General features: G+C 40.7%; 2 protein-coding genes across 3 annotated transcripts in view; one reads left to right on the plus strand and one right to left on the minus strand.

Annotated features, from left to right (window-relative positions):
- LOC121911227 (G-protein coupled receptor 4-like) overlaps positions 1-13,860 on the minus strand; it is a 723,099-nt gene that overhangs the window by 513,438 nt on the left and 195,801 nt on the right. The gene's annotated exons all lie outside the window — the stretch shown is intronic.
- Positions 1-13,860, plus strand: part of LOC121911171 (spectrin beta chain, non-erythrocytic 1) — a 132,887-nt gene that overhangs the window by 54,243 nt on the left and 64,784 nt on the right. Inside the window, exon 1 of one of the 2 annotated variants that reach the window (XM_042432404.1) lies at positions 827-1,868. The exons of the other annotated variant lie outside the window; for it this stretch is intronic. Coding sequence (XP_042288338.1) covers positions 1,619-1,868 — 250 coding nt within the window. The 5' untranslated portion in view covers positions 827-1,618. Of the gene's footprint in view, positions 1-826; positions 1,869-13,860 lie in introns of those variants that run through there. 2 annotated transcript variants of the gene reach the window in all.

Here is a 13,860-nt window from a genome sequence, read left to right on the forward strand (position 1 = left end):
TTCACTTTTTTTTTTACTTGAATTATCTTCATATTTTTGTTTGTTTTTTGTTTTTTTCTCCCCCGTAAATTTTCCTCTCAGATCAAATATATTTACAACACCTTTAAAAAAAAATAAAGGAATAAAATATAATGCTGCATCTAACTTTTATGAATACAAGAGGTTTTATTGCAGCATAAATCTTAAAATCTGTTGTGATACTGATGTCATGACTCTCTCCTGTTTATAAAAGATTCATATTTATCTGTTAGGACTTTTTAAAGACAAGGAAACTCTTATTTATACATCAAATATACATAAAAAATACAGAAAATAAAAGAATATTACTGGAAGAACAATTAAAATAGTTAAACAAAAACACCAAAGTGAGAGTAATACAATAACTATTAAAGCATATCAAATTCAAATCAAGTAAACAAACATGTAAAAACATTATAAACATTAAATAATCTAAACACATAAACACACATCCAGTGATAAATGTGCATAAAGTGACTGTGCTGAGGTGTTAAAAGAGAATAAAGATAAATATTAATTTTCCTTTTCAGTCAAATTTGATCTTCAGTGTGAACAGAAACTCTCTCTCTCTCTCTCTCTCTCTCTCTCTCTCTCTCTCTCTCTCTCTCTCTCTTTCTTTCTCTCTCGCCCGCCCTCCTCCCACTCTGCCTCTTATGCTAACAAGCCCATGACATCACCAGTGAAAGCCAGGGCTGTGATTGGCTGCTGGGAGGAGTAGCCACTCCCGCGTGTCGTCCCCTCCCCCCTCTCCCCTCTCTCCCCCCCTCCCTCCTCTCATCGGCTCTCCCTCCGTCTGAAAGGTGTTTTCAGTGTCTCAGAGACGCCGCCGCTGCTGCTGCTCCAGCTGCACACCGGAGGACAAACCCACGCTTTCATTCTCTACCTCCCTTCTCTCATCTCTCCATCTCTCCCCTCGGCTTCCTGCGCTTCACTGCGGCCCCCCCCCCCCCCCCCTCTATCTCTCTCTCTCTGTGCTGCTTCTTCAGGCGGATTAATGGATGCCTGAACGGAGGAAACTTAAGGTGTGATATTTCTGAACAGAACGCTGCACAGATGGATGGATGGAGAGAAAACAGAAGCGTGATGCCACCGCCGTCGCCGCGGTGCGTCTGCTGAGCCAGCGATTTCTGCTTTCACGCTAGAGAAAGAGAGAGAGAGAGAGAGAGACTCTGCAGTTCACCTCTTATGTCTCTCACCTTCTCCATCGCTCAGTGCTGCTGTCTGACAGAAGAGAAGAATCTCTGTTGAGACAAACAGCTTCATCTGGGATTATCTCTCTATAAATATTAGAAGCTGTTGTGTTGTTTGAAACTCAGGAACCTTAAAAACTTGATTTTTTTTTTCTACTGGACAACTTTATCCTGTTGGAAACACAAGTCGAGCTTTACGCTGCTGCAGAGAAATTCATCCTGGTTCATTCTCTTGAAAGTTTACTCTACTGGAGCTTTTTTTCCACTTTGTGCTGTTGAAACTTGAGCATCATTACAAAGAAGCTTCTCCTGCTTTTATTAACTTGGAAATTTCTTGGCGGAGTCTCTCTGATGCCTCTGTGGACTCATCTCCTTTAAATCTTTCATCGTCTCTTTTCTGGAGTTTCATCATGGAGCTTCAGAGCGCCACCAGCGGTCTCCCCGGCCCCCTCTCACCCGGCCCGCTCTCCTCTCCTACCTCGGATTACGCCGGCCCGCTCTCGCCGTCGGGCGGCCCCGGCACATCTCAGGGCGCGAGCCCGGGCCGGGGTCCCAGCCCGAGCCTCAGCCCCATCAGGGGACCCAGCCCCGGCCCCGGGTTCTCAGGCCAGGCCGCTTTCAACTACAACCAGCTGGAGGGAAGGTTCAAACAGCTTCAAGGTAAGACGGGAGCTCAGCCTGACAGGAAGCTGAGGCGTAGTTTTTGGATGTCATGTACTTGCATCCTACAGTTAGTTTGCATTTTTATACTGGGAAGCATTGGTTTGTTTTCCAGACAGTCACATCAAGGGAGTGAAACACTAGAAAGAGCTTCATTTCCTGGAAGCAGCCACAGGAGGTCCACAGTCAGAGCCAGAAAATCTTCAAATAACTGCAGAATGAGAGCAGCTTTCTACACTTATGTTGCACAACGTCGCTCCCTGAAACTGAAGAGCGGAAAATATATTTCCAGAGAAAGAAAAAGCAGACAAACAGAAGCTGGAGAGCAGCTTTTTATCTCCTGTTGTTTTAGTCCTCAAGATGATTTATCATCAGTTTAATAATCACAAAAGTAACAAAACTGGATGTGAAGTTTGAAAAGAAACGACAGAAATCTACTTCGTTAGTTTTTAAAGTTCAGTTTCATTGAAATCAGTTAAAAGTTTAAAAATATAATGACTTTATCTGCATCAGAGCCCCACCCTGCTTCACATTCATAGTCAGGCTGATAAAAAAAAACACATGGATCAGTTGCACCGGAGGGGAGGGGGGGGGGGGGGGGGGTGTGGGGGTATTTAGTGCCTTGCTGAAGGGCAGCAGCAGGAGGAGGAGGAGGAGGAGGGAGACATTCTCTCAGATAGTTGTGATCCGTCCTCTCCGACCCGAGCAGGCGGGTCAATTAGTGGTCTAATCAATCAGCGGGGTGTTGGCCGACTCTGTTTACAGTTAGTCATTCCTCACATTTTATTAACGTGGAATCAGGGAGAGTTTTTTTCTGATCTTGACAGTGATTTGCTCTGAAAACCTTCTGTGTGACTGTAATAATCAACCAACAGTCAGACAATTAGTCGTTTTAGTTAAATGAACTCGTTGTTTTGTCATGGAAACGCCACCACCTGATTTTTTAAAGGTTTATTTACACAGCAGAGAATTAAAGCTTCTCACTCAGAGAGCTTCACAATACAACATAGAAACACCTCTGAGGAGGAGGAAACGAGTTTTAACGATAAATGAAGACACATAAGTCTTTACAAGTGGTCACCGTTTCTGTTTACGATCAGTATCCACTTGACCTGACACTTATAATGTGAAATAAAGTCTTCTTGTTTAATCTTGAGCAATCATTGAAAACCGTTTCCTCATCGTATAAACACCGTAAAGTCTACTTGAACCCAGTCTGTAACTAAATCTCAATATTCTCAAAACTAGAATAAACTCTTTGTGGCGGCAGTTTGTCTTTGACGTGACTCACAAATAAAAACACGTCAGAACGCGTAAAGAATCACAGAAGCTTCATTATATTGTCAGTTGAATCACTTTTAATCTTTTTCGCATCACTGATTATTGCAAAATCCAAAGACGACTCATCTGCTCTTCTTTAATGTACCTGATGAAGCTCTTAAAGACTCATCGATAAACTTTTCTCGGAGTGTTAAACTATCGACAGGCTGGATTTAGCTGAAGGTTAATGGACGTTCTGCTGCCCAGAAACCTTCAGTAGCGTCTAAAAGTAGCCGCCTGGCTCTCTGTCAGCTGAAGACGGTGCCAGCAGGTGGTTGGTGCTGCTGTAATCTGGGAGCTGTTAGATTCAGAAAACACTGAGATGACGTGTTGAGTCAATAAAACACCTCAGATATCTTCATAAAACGCCCAGAAGACGTTTCCTGGAGACTCTTCTGGTGTATAAACCAGCAGCGATGTTCCAACACAGACTGTAAAGTTTTTAATTATTGTTTGGTGTCATCACAAGAGTTTTGACTTTGAGTTTGTGTGCTGTGAGTCGCAGGGCGGATCATCCAGTGTGTCATCTTTTAAGGATCATAAAGTATAAATGATGTGTTTTAGTGCCGTGATGCAGTCGGGTTTATATTTTGCTCTGCGGCTCTAAAGGATTATATTCTCATTTGGTCATTTTATCAACCTCAAATCTCTCGTTTTGTCCCGACCAACAGTCCACAACCCAAAGATATTCAGTTTATTATCATAGAAGACTAAATAATAGAGACAATAATCACGTATAAGAAGTCAGAACAAGAGAATTTTAGTTTTTCTTATTTATAAAACGACTCATAAATAGTTGTAATTTTCTGTTAATTGACACTCATACAAACATATTTAACAGCTACAGTTAATTAATTTATCAAAGGTTTCAAGTCTCCACGTTCAGATTGTGATGTTTTGAATATTTCAGTATTTTTCTCTTTTCAAGCATCTTGAATACTTTTATGCTTTCATGTGTCACTTCACTAAATCAAACCTGCATGTAGAGGGGTTTTTCTCAGATCTGAATGTGTCTCTGAAGTATCCTCAAACCTTTTTCTGAGGAGAAGTAGCTCTTCATCGCCGGCCTGAACGAAACCCTGATGTCTCCTCGGAGGCCTTTTTAATCCTCAGATAACGTTCAGACAGATAAATCGGTCTGAGAGTTGTTTTTATGAGGGCGGGTAGTCGCAGCGCGCCGAGAGAGGATATAAATTCATGTGTCATCTCGTGTGGCTCAGGTGGTTTCGGAGCGGCGTCTCGCATCCTTTAAAAAAAGACAGCGGGTTCAAGTCCCAGCGGGGTGATGAATATGGAAGCGGTCGCTGATTATTGCACCGCGGAGAGCTTCAGACACGCTGAAGACCGAAGGGAGCCGAGGAGCGAGCAGCTTCCTCCTCGCTCGCCGGAGGGGAGAGTATCGAGCGCAACGTCCCTGGTTTAGAAATCAAGCAATTATGGAGGGAAACGAGTCATCAAATTGCTCACTGATGAGAGGTTTTTATCCCGAGCAGCAGCCTGTCGTTCAGACGCCTGGTAGCAGCAGCAGCAGGACGTCTGTCTGAGGATCAGTTTAAAGTTTTATTCTTTATATTTTATTGCTGTTTTGTCTCTGAACTGCATTTATCACCTGTCACATTTATGGAAAAATGGACAGATGAATAGATAGATTGAGATATAGATAGATAAATAAATAGACATGTTTTTGGATTGATGAATGGATAAGATAGATGGATTGATAGATAGTCTATATATATATAAATAAAAATCTTACTGAATTGTGTCTCCTAGAAATCACGTTTATATATTAATAATTTGCAGCAGCACAAATGTTTTGGGGAAACATAATGACGCCGAAATTACGTTTTTAGACGCTGACACTGAACGCATCAGTCAACATAGTCCATTGTTTTTTTTCTGCCAGAATATCTGATGTTATATTACTATACCTGCATGTATTAACTGCTGCGTTATTCATGTTTTTATGGTTGTGTTGAGAGAAAGATCATCGTCTCTGTTGTTTAATACAGAAAAAACCGTCTGCAGCGACTTGAAGACACGACGTGTTAATTAACATTTAAGTGAAACCAGCGTCCGTCTAAACCTGAACGCACACAAGACTCAGAACATGAACCTCGCTCTCTGCTGTCAACGTCCACCATCCACCCCGACCTCTGACCTCTGACCTCTGACCTTTGACATCAGTGCGACATATAAACGTAGCGTTGCCTTAGCGATGCCTTTTGAACGAAATCCAGGCAGAGATTAAATTTAACGTTGCAACATAATTATGAAACCGTTACGTCAAGGAGGCGGTTTGTTTACAGACGTAACGGATGTAAACAAACATTAACCAGCATCCTTTGTTTTGAAATGTGGGCGTCGCTTTGGTTCACATGATGATAATGAATTATGACTTTTAATATGACGATCCGCGTGTGATTTGAAAAGACATTGATTAATCGTTCATTGATTGGCTGTTAAACCACATTAACCCCGCCTCCTGTGAGCTCACATCACACACACAAACAAAGACACACACACACAGCTCACACACACGTGTAGCCATGCATACAAAACAAGACCATCATCATCCCTCACTGCTCTCCCATCATCATCATCCCCCCTCTCCTCTTCTGTTGTCCCGCAGCCAGCCAATCAGAGGGCATCGTAGTGGTTTGGGAGTCCCCGAGCTGTGTGTGTGTGTGTGTGTGTGTGTGTGTGTGTGTGAGGATTAATGTAGGGGAGGAGGGGTGTGTCTAACATGATCTGGAAGGCATGAAAACATCTAAACCACATTATCATCCCTTGTTCGGTTTTATGTCTTTCTCTCCGTCTCTTGTTTTACTTTAAAATCCTCATCCACTCGTTCTCCTCTTCTCCTCTTTCCTCTCCTCCTCCTCCTCCTCTTCCTCCTCCTCTCTTCCTCTACCTCATCAATGTTTCATGAGCTTCTGCAGAGCGTCTGTCATTGCCCCGATCATCCCTCCCTCCATCCCTCCATCCCTCCCGCCATCCTCTTAGTGAAATTAAAGGAACCTTCAGCTGTCTCATCCTGATAAAACTCACACAAAGGAAACACTTCGCTCCCCCTCGTCCTCCATCTTTCACCAGTAGTGTCGAGTCCTCCGTGTGTGTGTGTGTGTGTGTGTGTCTACTCAGCATCTTTACACACACAAACTGCTGATACACTTATAGCACAAATAATAAAAAAAGAGCATTTTATTTCTGATGAGGCTTTTTAACTGTAGTGAGCAGTTAAAGGTTTAACTCCGTAACTCCTGATTGATCATTTCAAGTGTTTTTCTGGATGTTTCTCAGCTGATACCAGCAAAAAGATGCACCTATGATGCTCAGTTACATTAACACTGTATGTTCACATCGTCTGACGCAACATCTCTCTTGTAACGTCCAAGTGTTTCCGAATAAACGTGCAAGATTTTCACATTTTTTTAAAATTAATTTGTCTATTTCAGTAAACTTCTGTCAGTTTTGTCGGTTGAATTGATGCCTCAGACTAACGCAGGCTGACAGGCTGTAAACTTTTAACGCTCGACACATAACTGTGATGAAAACGGGAGGAAAGAAGCTCAGAGCGGCTCTGTTTCCTGCCAGATCTCCATGGCGACGGAGGTCACGTGGCTCAGATCCTATCAGATTCTTCGTATATGTTTATCTATAATATCTATAATTTATCTGTATTTCTGTCATCCTGTTTGTCCGCGCTGCGTTTCTGTTTCTACACACACTGTAAATATCAGCACAACCTCTCCTTTACAAAGACGGCAGCTTCTCTGTGATCTGTTCAGGATCAGCATCAGTGAATCCACTTTAACATCAGATCTTCAAAATTTCAGACTTTTTCACAGTTAAAAGTAAGACAGTTGATCTTTTCACAGCTACTGGCTCACCAATGATTACATAAATGTAGAAAAACATCCCAAAGGGCTTAAAAAATGAAAATAAATTGTACCAACCTGCTTCCACAGCCTTGAAACAATAAACCAGTGTCAAAAGCAGATTTAGCAAAGACTGAAGCTGAAGCCTTTCTCTTCTTCTTACAACATTTATAAGCAGACGTCCCGTCACAGAAAGCGTTTTGCTTCGTTCCAGTCATGTTTGTATGTTATGAAGACGCATCAGGAGACTCTCTGTTGAATGTAAGAAGTTCGTGTGTCTTCACACGGGGCTGCAGCTAACGATTATTTATGTTGTTTGGGCCATAAAATGTCAAAAAATGGTAAAAAAAACATCAATAACTGTTTCTCAAAGCCTGAGGTGAAGCGCTCAGATATCCTGACAATCAGTTTATCAGAAAATATTCACTTTTAGAAACTTAAATCAGAGAATTTAGACATTTTTTGTCTCTTAATCGATTATAAAAATAGATGTTGATTCATTTAATGGTCGTTGCAGCTCTGCTCTCATGTTTTCTTTCTACTTGATAAAATGAATCCAACATGAAAACAAAGAAATATGAGAGTTATATTTAAAAAATAGTGTTACGAGTCTTTAACTTCATATTATTGGTCTCAGATTTCTTGGATTCACGTTGATGAAAACACCTGAAAGGTCGACGGTTTGGAGTCTTAGCGAAGGTGGAGTCAGCAGTATCAGTTACAGAGAGAGAGAGGAGGGGTTGGGGGGGGTAAGAATGGTGTTATTGTTAAGTGTTCGGGCTGAAGGTGACATGTCTAAGTGTTCCAGGAAGGAGCTGTGTGTTTCCAGACCAGTGTGTGTGTGTGTGTGTGTGTGTGAGACAGTCTGAGGAAGAACAGGGAAGCAATTTCCCTGCAGGGATCAATAAGGTTTTTCTAATTCTGAGTCTGAAAACACTCTGTGTGTGTGTGTGTGTGTGTGTGTGTGTGTGTGTGCGTGTGTTGTGTGTCACGTCGCCTCGTTCCACACGCAGCTTTGCAGGATGAAAGAGCTCTTTGATGGGGACGCTCCACTGAGCATGCTCACAACAGCGGAGAGGGGGGCGGGGCATATCTGAGCCCACAGAGAGAGAGAGAGAGAGAGAGAGAGAGAGAAAAACAAAGTGGAAGCTAAAAATAAACTTCAACATAATAATTAAGTGTGTGTTTGTGTAGGTAGGTGTGTGTGTGTGTGTGTGTGTTTCAGGTTATCAGCTGCACAGGATGAACATAAAAAAAAAAGAAGGAGTTCACTTTAACCACAAACCACTGAGATCACTGGTTTATAACTGTAGTTTAGAGGCTTTTAATCAGTCTTTTAGTGCCTTTTACACCTTATCAATGGCTGGGATTACGGAGGATTTAAAAGCTTGAACGTCTCGTCTCGTTGGCCGATATTAAACCTTCAACTTTGGGTCCGTTTAGTGAAACGTGTGATCGTCTCTGATGCCGAATGTGCTGATGTTTGTTTTTCTTTCTCTTTTGCAAAAGAGATCTTTATCTAAACTAGAATACCTGATTAACTGAAGGTTATATAAATGGATTTGGGGAACAAAATGATCTTAATCGTACATTTTGCTCGAGGCCGACCGGAGATAAATACGTCTCTGAAAGTGAATTTTTTTGATTAGTTAATCACAGCTGAAAGCTCAGGCTGGTATTTAACAGATTTAGTGTCACACTCCTGTAACAGTGAAGGACTTATGATGGACAGTTTTTAAATAAAGGATCAATATTAATGCATACGCTGGTGATGATGATGATGATGATAATGAAGATTATTTACATAGCACTTGTTAAAATCAGCAAGTGCTTTATAAGAGCAAACATTAAGGGAAGGAAAAACAGGATTAAACACTTTAAATCTCCACATATATATATAACTATTAAATTATATAGTAAAAAAAAAAAAAAAAAAAGAAAAAATATGAAAAAAACAAACAAAAAACAAGTAGATATTAAATAATAAAAAAATCTATCCATGTATATGTTTTTTTTCTTTCTCTCTTTAATTATGTTTATTATTATGTCTGTTTAATTGTAGCACTTCAATATTTTAACCATGTAAAACACTTTGTAATTTTGTTTTTAAACTACTGTATAATAAAGTTTATTATTATTATAATTAATATATAGCCTCCAGAGCGACTAGAATAGAAGAAACAGATATTTTTGGGCAGGTGATGTCATAACAGTGATGATGATGTAACAGGCTGTGACATCACAATGAAAGTGAATCTAAAGTCATCTAATCTAAAATGCTACGTGGTCGTGTTACATATATTTTGCGTAGAAAGTGTTAATGATGCTGAATTCTTTGTAGGTGTGTGTCAGCTGATGAAATGAACTCAGTGATTCTCTGCAGAGTTATTAGTTAATGACGGATGTCTGTGTAACTGTTGCACTCTGACGCTGTTTCATTAGCAGTACAGTGACACACACACACACAGAGACAGTGTGTGTGTTTTCTTTTCTCAGCACTGAGGAATTTCAGCCATGTTAACACGGCGACTGTAATGAAGAAAAGTTGATTTATATCGACAGCGTTTGGTTTCCTGCCGACCGGCCGACGGCGGAGACGAACTGACAGCTTTATAAATCTTTTTTTCATTCTGACAGTGATGCTGAAAAGGCCTGTTTGAGTCTGTTGATGAGTTCAGAAAAGATGCGTGAAGAGAAAGAGGAAAAAAAAAAAAAAGGAGGGAGGAAGAAGAAGGCATGAGGAGTCTTTATTCAACTGTCAGAGTGTGTGAAGGGAACAGCAGGTCACACACACACACACACACACACACACACGCTTGAATCTTGTGTGTCTTTGCACCTTTAAAACAGTTGATATGAAAATGAGAGTGAGATGAAACTAAAAGATTTGACTCGAGCAGGTGTGAGACGGTTAAAGAAATGTGAGTGTGTGTGTGTGTGTGTGTGTGTGTGTGTGTGTGTGTGAGATCTTATCTCACGTCTCGGTGGTGTTTTGTAATGACCTGCTGTAGGAATGTAAATGTTAAATGGGCTTGGCTGCTGCTTTGTGTGTGTATGTGTGTTTCTTTGAAGGACGTATTAATGTGTAACTGTTTATTGGGAGCAGCAGAGAGTTTAGTGAGTTGTTGCTGCCTTCAAGAGCTGCAACTACAGATTAGTTGTTTAGTCTATAAAATATCAATTACAGTGTCCCAAAGCACAAGGTTCAACCTAAAATGTCTTGTTTTGTCCCAGATATTCAGTTTACTGTCATGAAGACTAAAGAAACCAGAAAATATTCACATTTAAGAAGCTTTGACTAAAAAATTTTGGCATTTTTCCTTAAAAAAAATGACCCAAAACAATTACTCAACCATCCAGAATGTTGCTAGTTAATTTTCTGTTGATCAACTAATCAATTAATTGACTAATTGCAGGTCTAGAGCCCACTGTGTTGTGTATGTGTGTTAATTTGTGAAGGAATCTCGGTTCAGTTCAGGTTATTTTTATATTTTTGATAAGGATGCCAATCAGGATGCCAGTTTGTGTTTCAGGCTTATTTTGCTGTCACTGACTTTACAAGATTCGTTAAGTCAGTCAAACTTCCACACTTGAAGGACTTTGGATCTGGATTAAGGTTTGTCTTCACCTGCGCTAATCCCGATCCAAAGTCCCAGACCAAGGTTGATCTCACTCCTGAGGGATGCACCGTGTGACCCTGAGCCGTTCCCGTCCTTATTAACCACATTTAGCTCGCCGGGACGCCGGCGTCAGCTAGTTGGCCCTTTTCTCCCTTCCTTGTGCTTTTCGCTTTAATTAGGAAGTCCTCGTGTTTACAGCAGTACGGTGTCTCCAAAAGTTCCTTTTTTTTTTTTTTTGGAAATCCGCCTGGACCCTTTTTCATGAAGGAAACACTGTAGAAGTGTCACACTGTGTGCTGTCAAGGATTCACTGGTGTCGTGTTAACTCTTTACAGATAGCAGGCGGTTATTCAGAGTGCTTTATGTCTCACCTCAAGTGTTTCTGACACTTTCATGAGAAGCTTATTTATGTGTACAGTCACTGTGGTTCAAGGAGCTGCAGCCAATTTAATTTGTCATTTTAGATTTTTGCTCCAAAAACAGGGCTGGTTGTGTGTTTTATGAGACGAGCTGTCAGCTGTTTCTGACCAGTGAAATATAAGCAGTATGTGTTTTTGCTGCAACCTGAGAGTCTCTGATCTTAATTATGTAAGAAACTTAAGGAATCACATGAACAAACAGCTGATTAATGTGTCTGTGAAAGAAAGATAAACCTGAAAACAAGCAGCATTAACAGGAAAATCACAACAAGATAAGTTATTTTGTCAAAATATCAAGGTCAGAACATGAACTGCGTGTTCTTTTTTCACTTCTTTCCGTCATGAGTTACAAATTAAACCGTATTATTCAAGAACATAATTCAAGCGGCATTAAGTTTCCTTCAAAGCGTATTTGCTGTTGCAGCTTATTAAGTATATAAACCTCATTTCTAGGAGACAGTGTTGCATTCAGGGACATTCAGAGACGCTTTAACTGAATCAGTTAACTTGTAGTTTGCATCTGAAGACTTTTGACACTCGACGTGAGGACTCGACCCAAATAACTGCGAGACACTTCTGACTGGGAAATGACGCAGAGTTAACGGGACATATGGGACCAGTCTGATAATCAGTCGGTCAGTGTGTTCAGCAGACGGCTCTCAATAGTCCTCTGTTCCTAATTCTGGCTCCCTTTCTCTGCTGGGAATACACACACACACACACACACACACACACACACACACACAGCGTCTCATTCACACCCAATCATTTAGGTCGACTCTGCTCTCTTATTTCAAACATTACCAGAGAGGTCAGTGTGACAGGCTCAATATTGTGTGCTGTGATTGGTTGAAAGAGTCAGCCAGCGGGGTCACTTAGAGTTTTTTTATTTGTGGTAAACGGATTTTATTCGGCATCTTTATTCCTGATTTTAACGCGACGTCCCGTAACTCTCAGTTCTTTCTCTCTTCTACAGTTTGGATCAACATGAAACTTTCCTGTTGAATCATCACAACAAAAGATGAACTCAGACAACTTTATTAAGCATAAGAAAACAAAAAACAAACAAACAAATAAGAGACAGATCTATGCCAGTACACAGGTACTCACAGACATGTAAATAAATGAACAACAAATAGATACATAATAAATAAGTAAAATCCAATAACGAGCCCCAGAATGATTAGTTGAGACAATAAAACTCCACGAGTATGTAAATATTATTCATTCCATATTCTGCTATTAAGGTTTAACAGTCTGATGGCAGAAGGAATGAAAGCGGCGCTGTAAAACGACGGCCTGAGGGCGTTAAAATGAAGTCGGAGGACAGGATGTGGTCGGGTTGGGAAACTATTCCCAGCGCTTTTTTGACCACCTGCCTCTCCCACAGAGGAGAACCGAAGTCTCTTTGCTGGATACCAATAATCTTAGAACAGACCTTCACAATGTTGTCGAGGCTTTGATAAAAAAGTCTGTTAAGTTAACTTCGATTCCCAAGATACATTTCAGCAAGAAACATCCAATCACTGAGCTTAAAATTTGATCACATGGGGAAACTCAACTGGGTCACTTTTGAGAGAATGAGTTTGAACTCGTTAGCGCTCTGATTTGTGAAGAGCTTTAACAATTAATCAATTAGTCGATCGACAGGAACTTAATTGGGAACTATTTTAATGATCGAATGATCGTTTTAGGCATTTTTTTTAAGGAAAAATGCTCAACGATCGCTTGTTGCAGATTCTCCTATGTGAGGATTTGAAACTTTAAGATAATTAACTGAATATTTTTGGATTTCGGACTGTTGATCAGACAAAACAAGACATGGGAAGGTGTCACTCAGGCTCTAAGAAACATTTTTTCACCAGTTTCTCAGATTTTATAGACAAAACAACTGATAAACTGACAAAATAATTGGCAGATTAATCCATAATAAAAAATAGTCGTTAGCTGCAGCCATAGAATTGCACGTCTGTCTGGCTTCAACAGCAGCTAAGGCTCATGGGTATTGTAGTATTCTTAGCTGTCCACCAAGATCACAGAAATCAAATTAATATTAATTAAAACTATTAAAAGTCCTGAGTGTCTGAGTTCAGTTAATATCAGAGTTGTTGCTGATTAATTTTCCGATGATCGACTAATCGTTTCAGCTCCGGATCAACACTCCTGTCTTTATTCAGAGTAGAGAACAAACTGTTTACATTAGACTCTTTACTTCTGCAGTGAGAATATGTAGAAGCAGTTGTTACACACACACACACACACACACACACACACACACACAGTAAGGGTAATATTTGGAGGCCTCCCTGTTTCTCCTGTGGGAGATCAGGAATGCTTGAATCCTGGAATTGCAAAACTGGAAGTGTGTATTTTGATAAGGTTATATGATCATGTGTGTGTGTGTGTGTGTGTGTGTGTGTGTGTGTGTGTGTGTGTGTGTGTTTGGATAATGTCATACGATCCACCGTGAATGGCTCAGAGTTGGGTTGGATTTGGGGAACACTACAGACATGGGAGACTGAACAGAGGCCTGTGTGTGTGTGTGTGTGTGTGTGTGTGTGTGTGTGTGTGTGTGTGTATGTGTATTAGTGGAAACAGATGTCTGATATGTAGGAGTCCACAGTCTTGTTCTCCTCCTCCTCCTCCACTTCTTCTTCTTCTCTCTCTGACACTCATCAGAGGACAGTTGTGACCTGCAGACCAGACGGACTTTAACTAAAGTTTAGATCAAACTAACAGACGTCGTCTAAATTAA

Source organism: Thunnus maccoyii, chromosome 14, assembly GCF_910596095.1.
Source record: "Thunnus maccoyii chromosome 14, fThuMac1.1, whole genome shotgun sequence".
NCBI lineage: Eukaryota > Metazoa > Chordata > Actinopteri > Scombriformes > Scombridae > Thunnus > Thunnus maccoyii.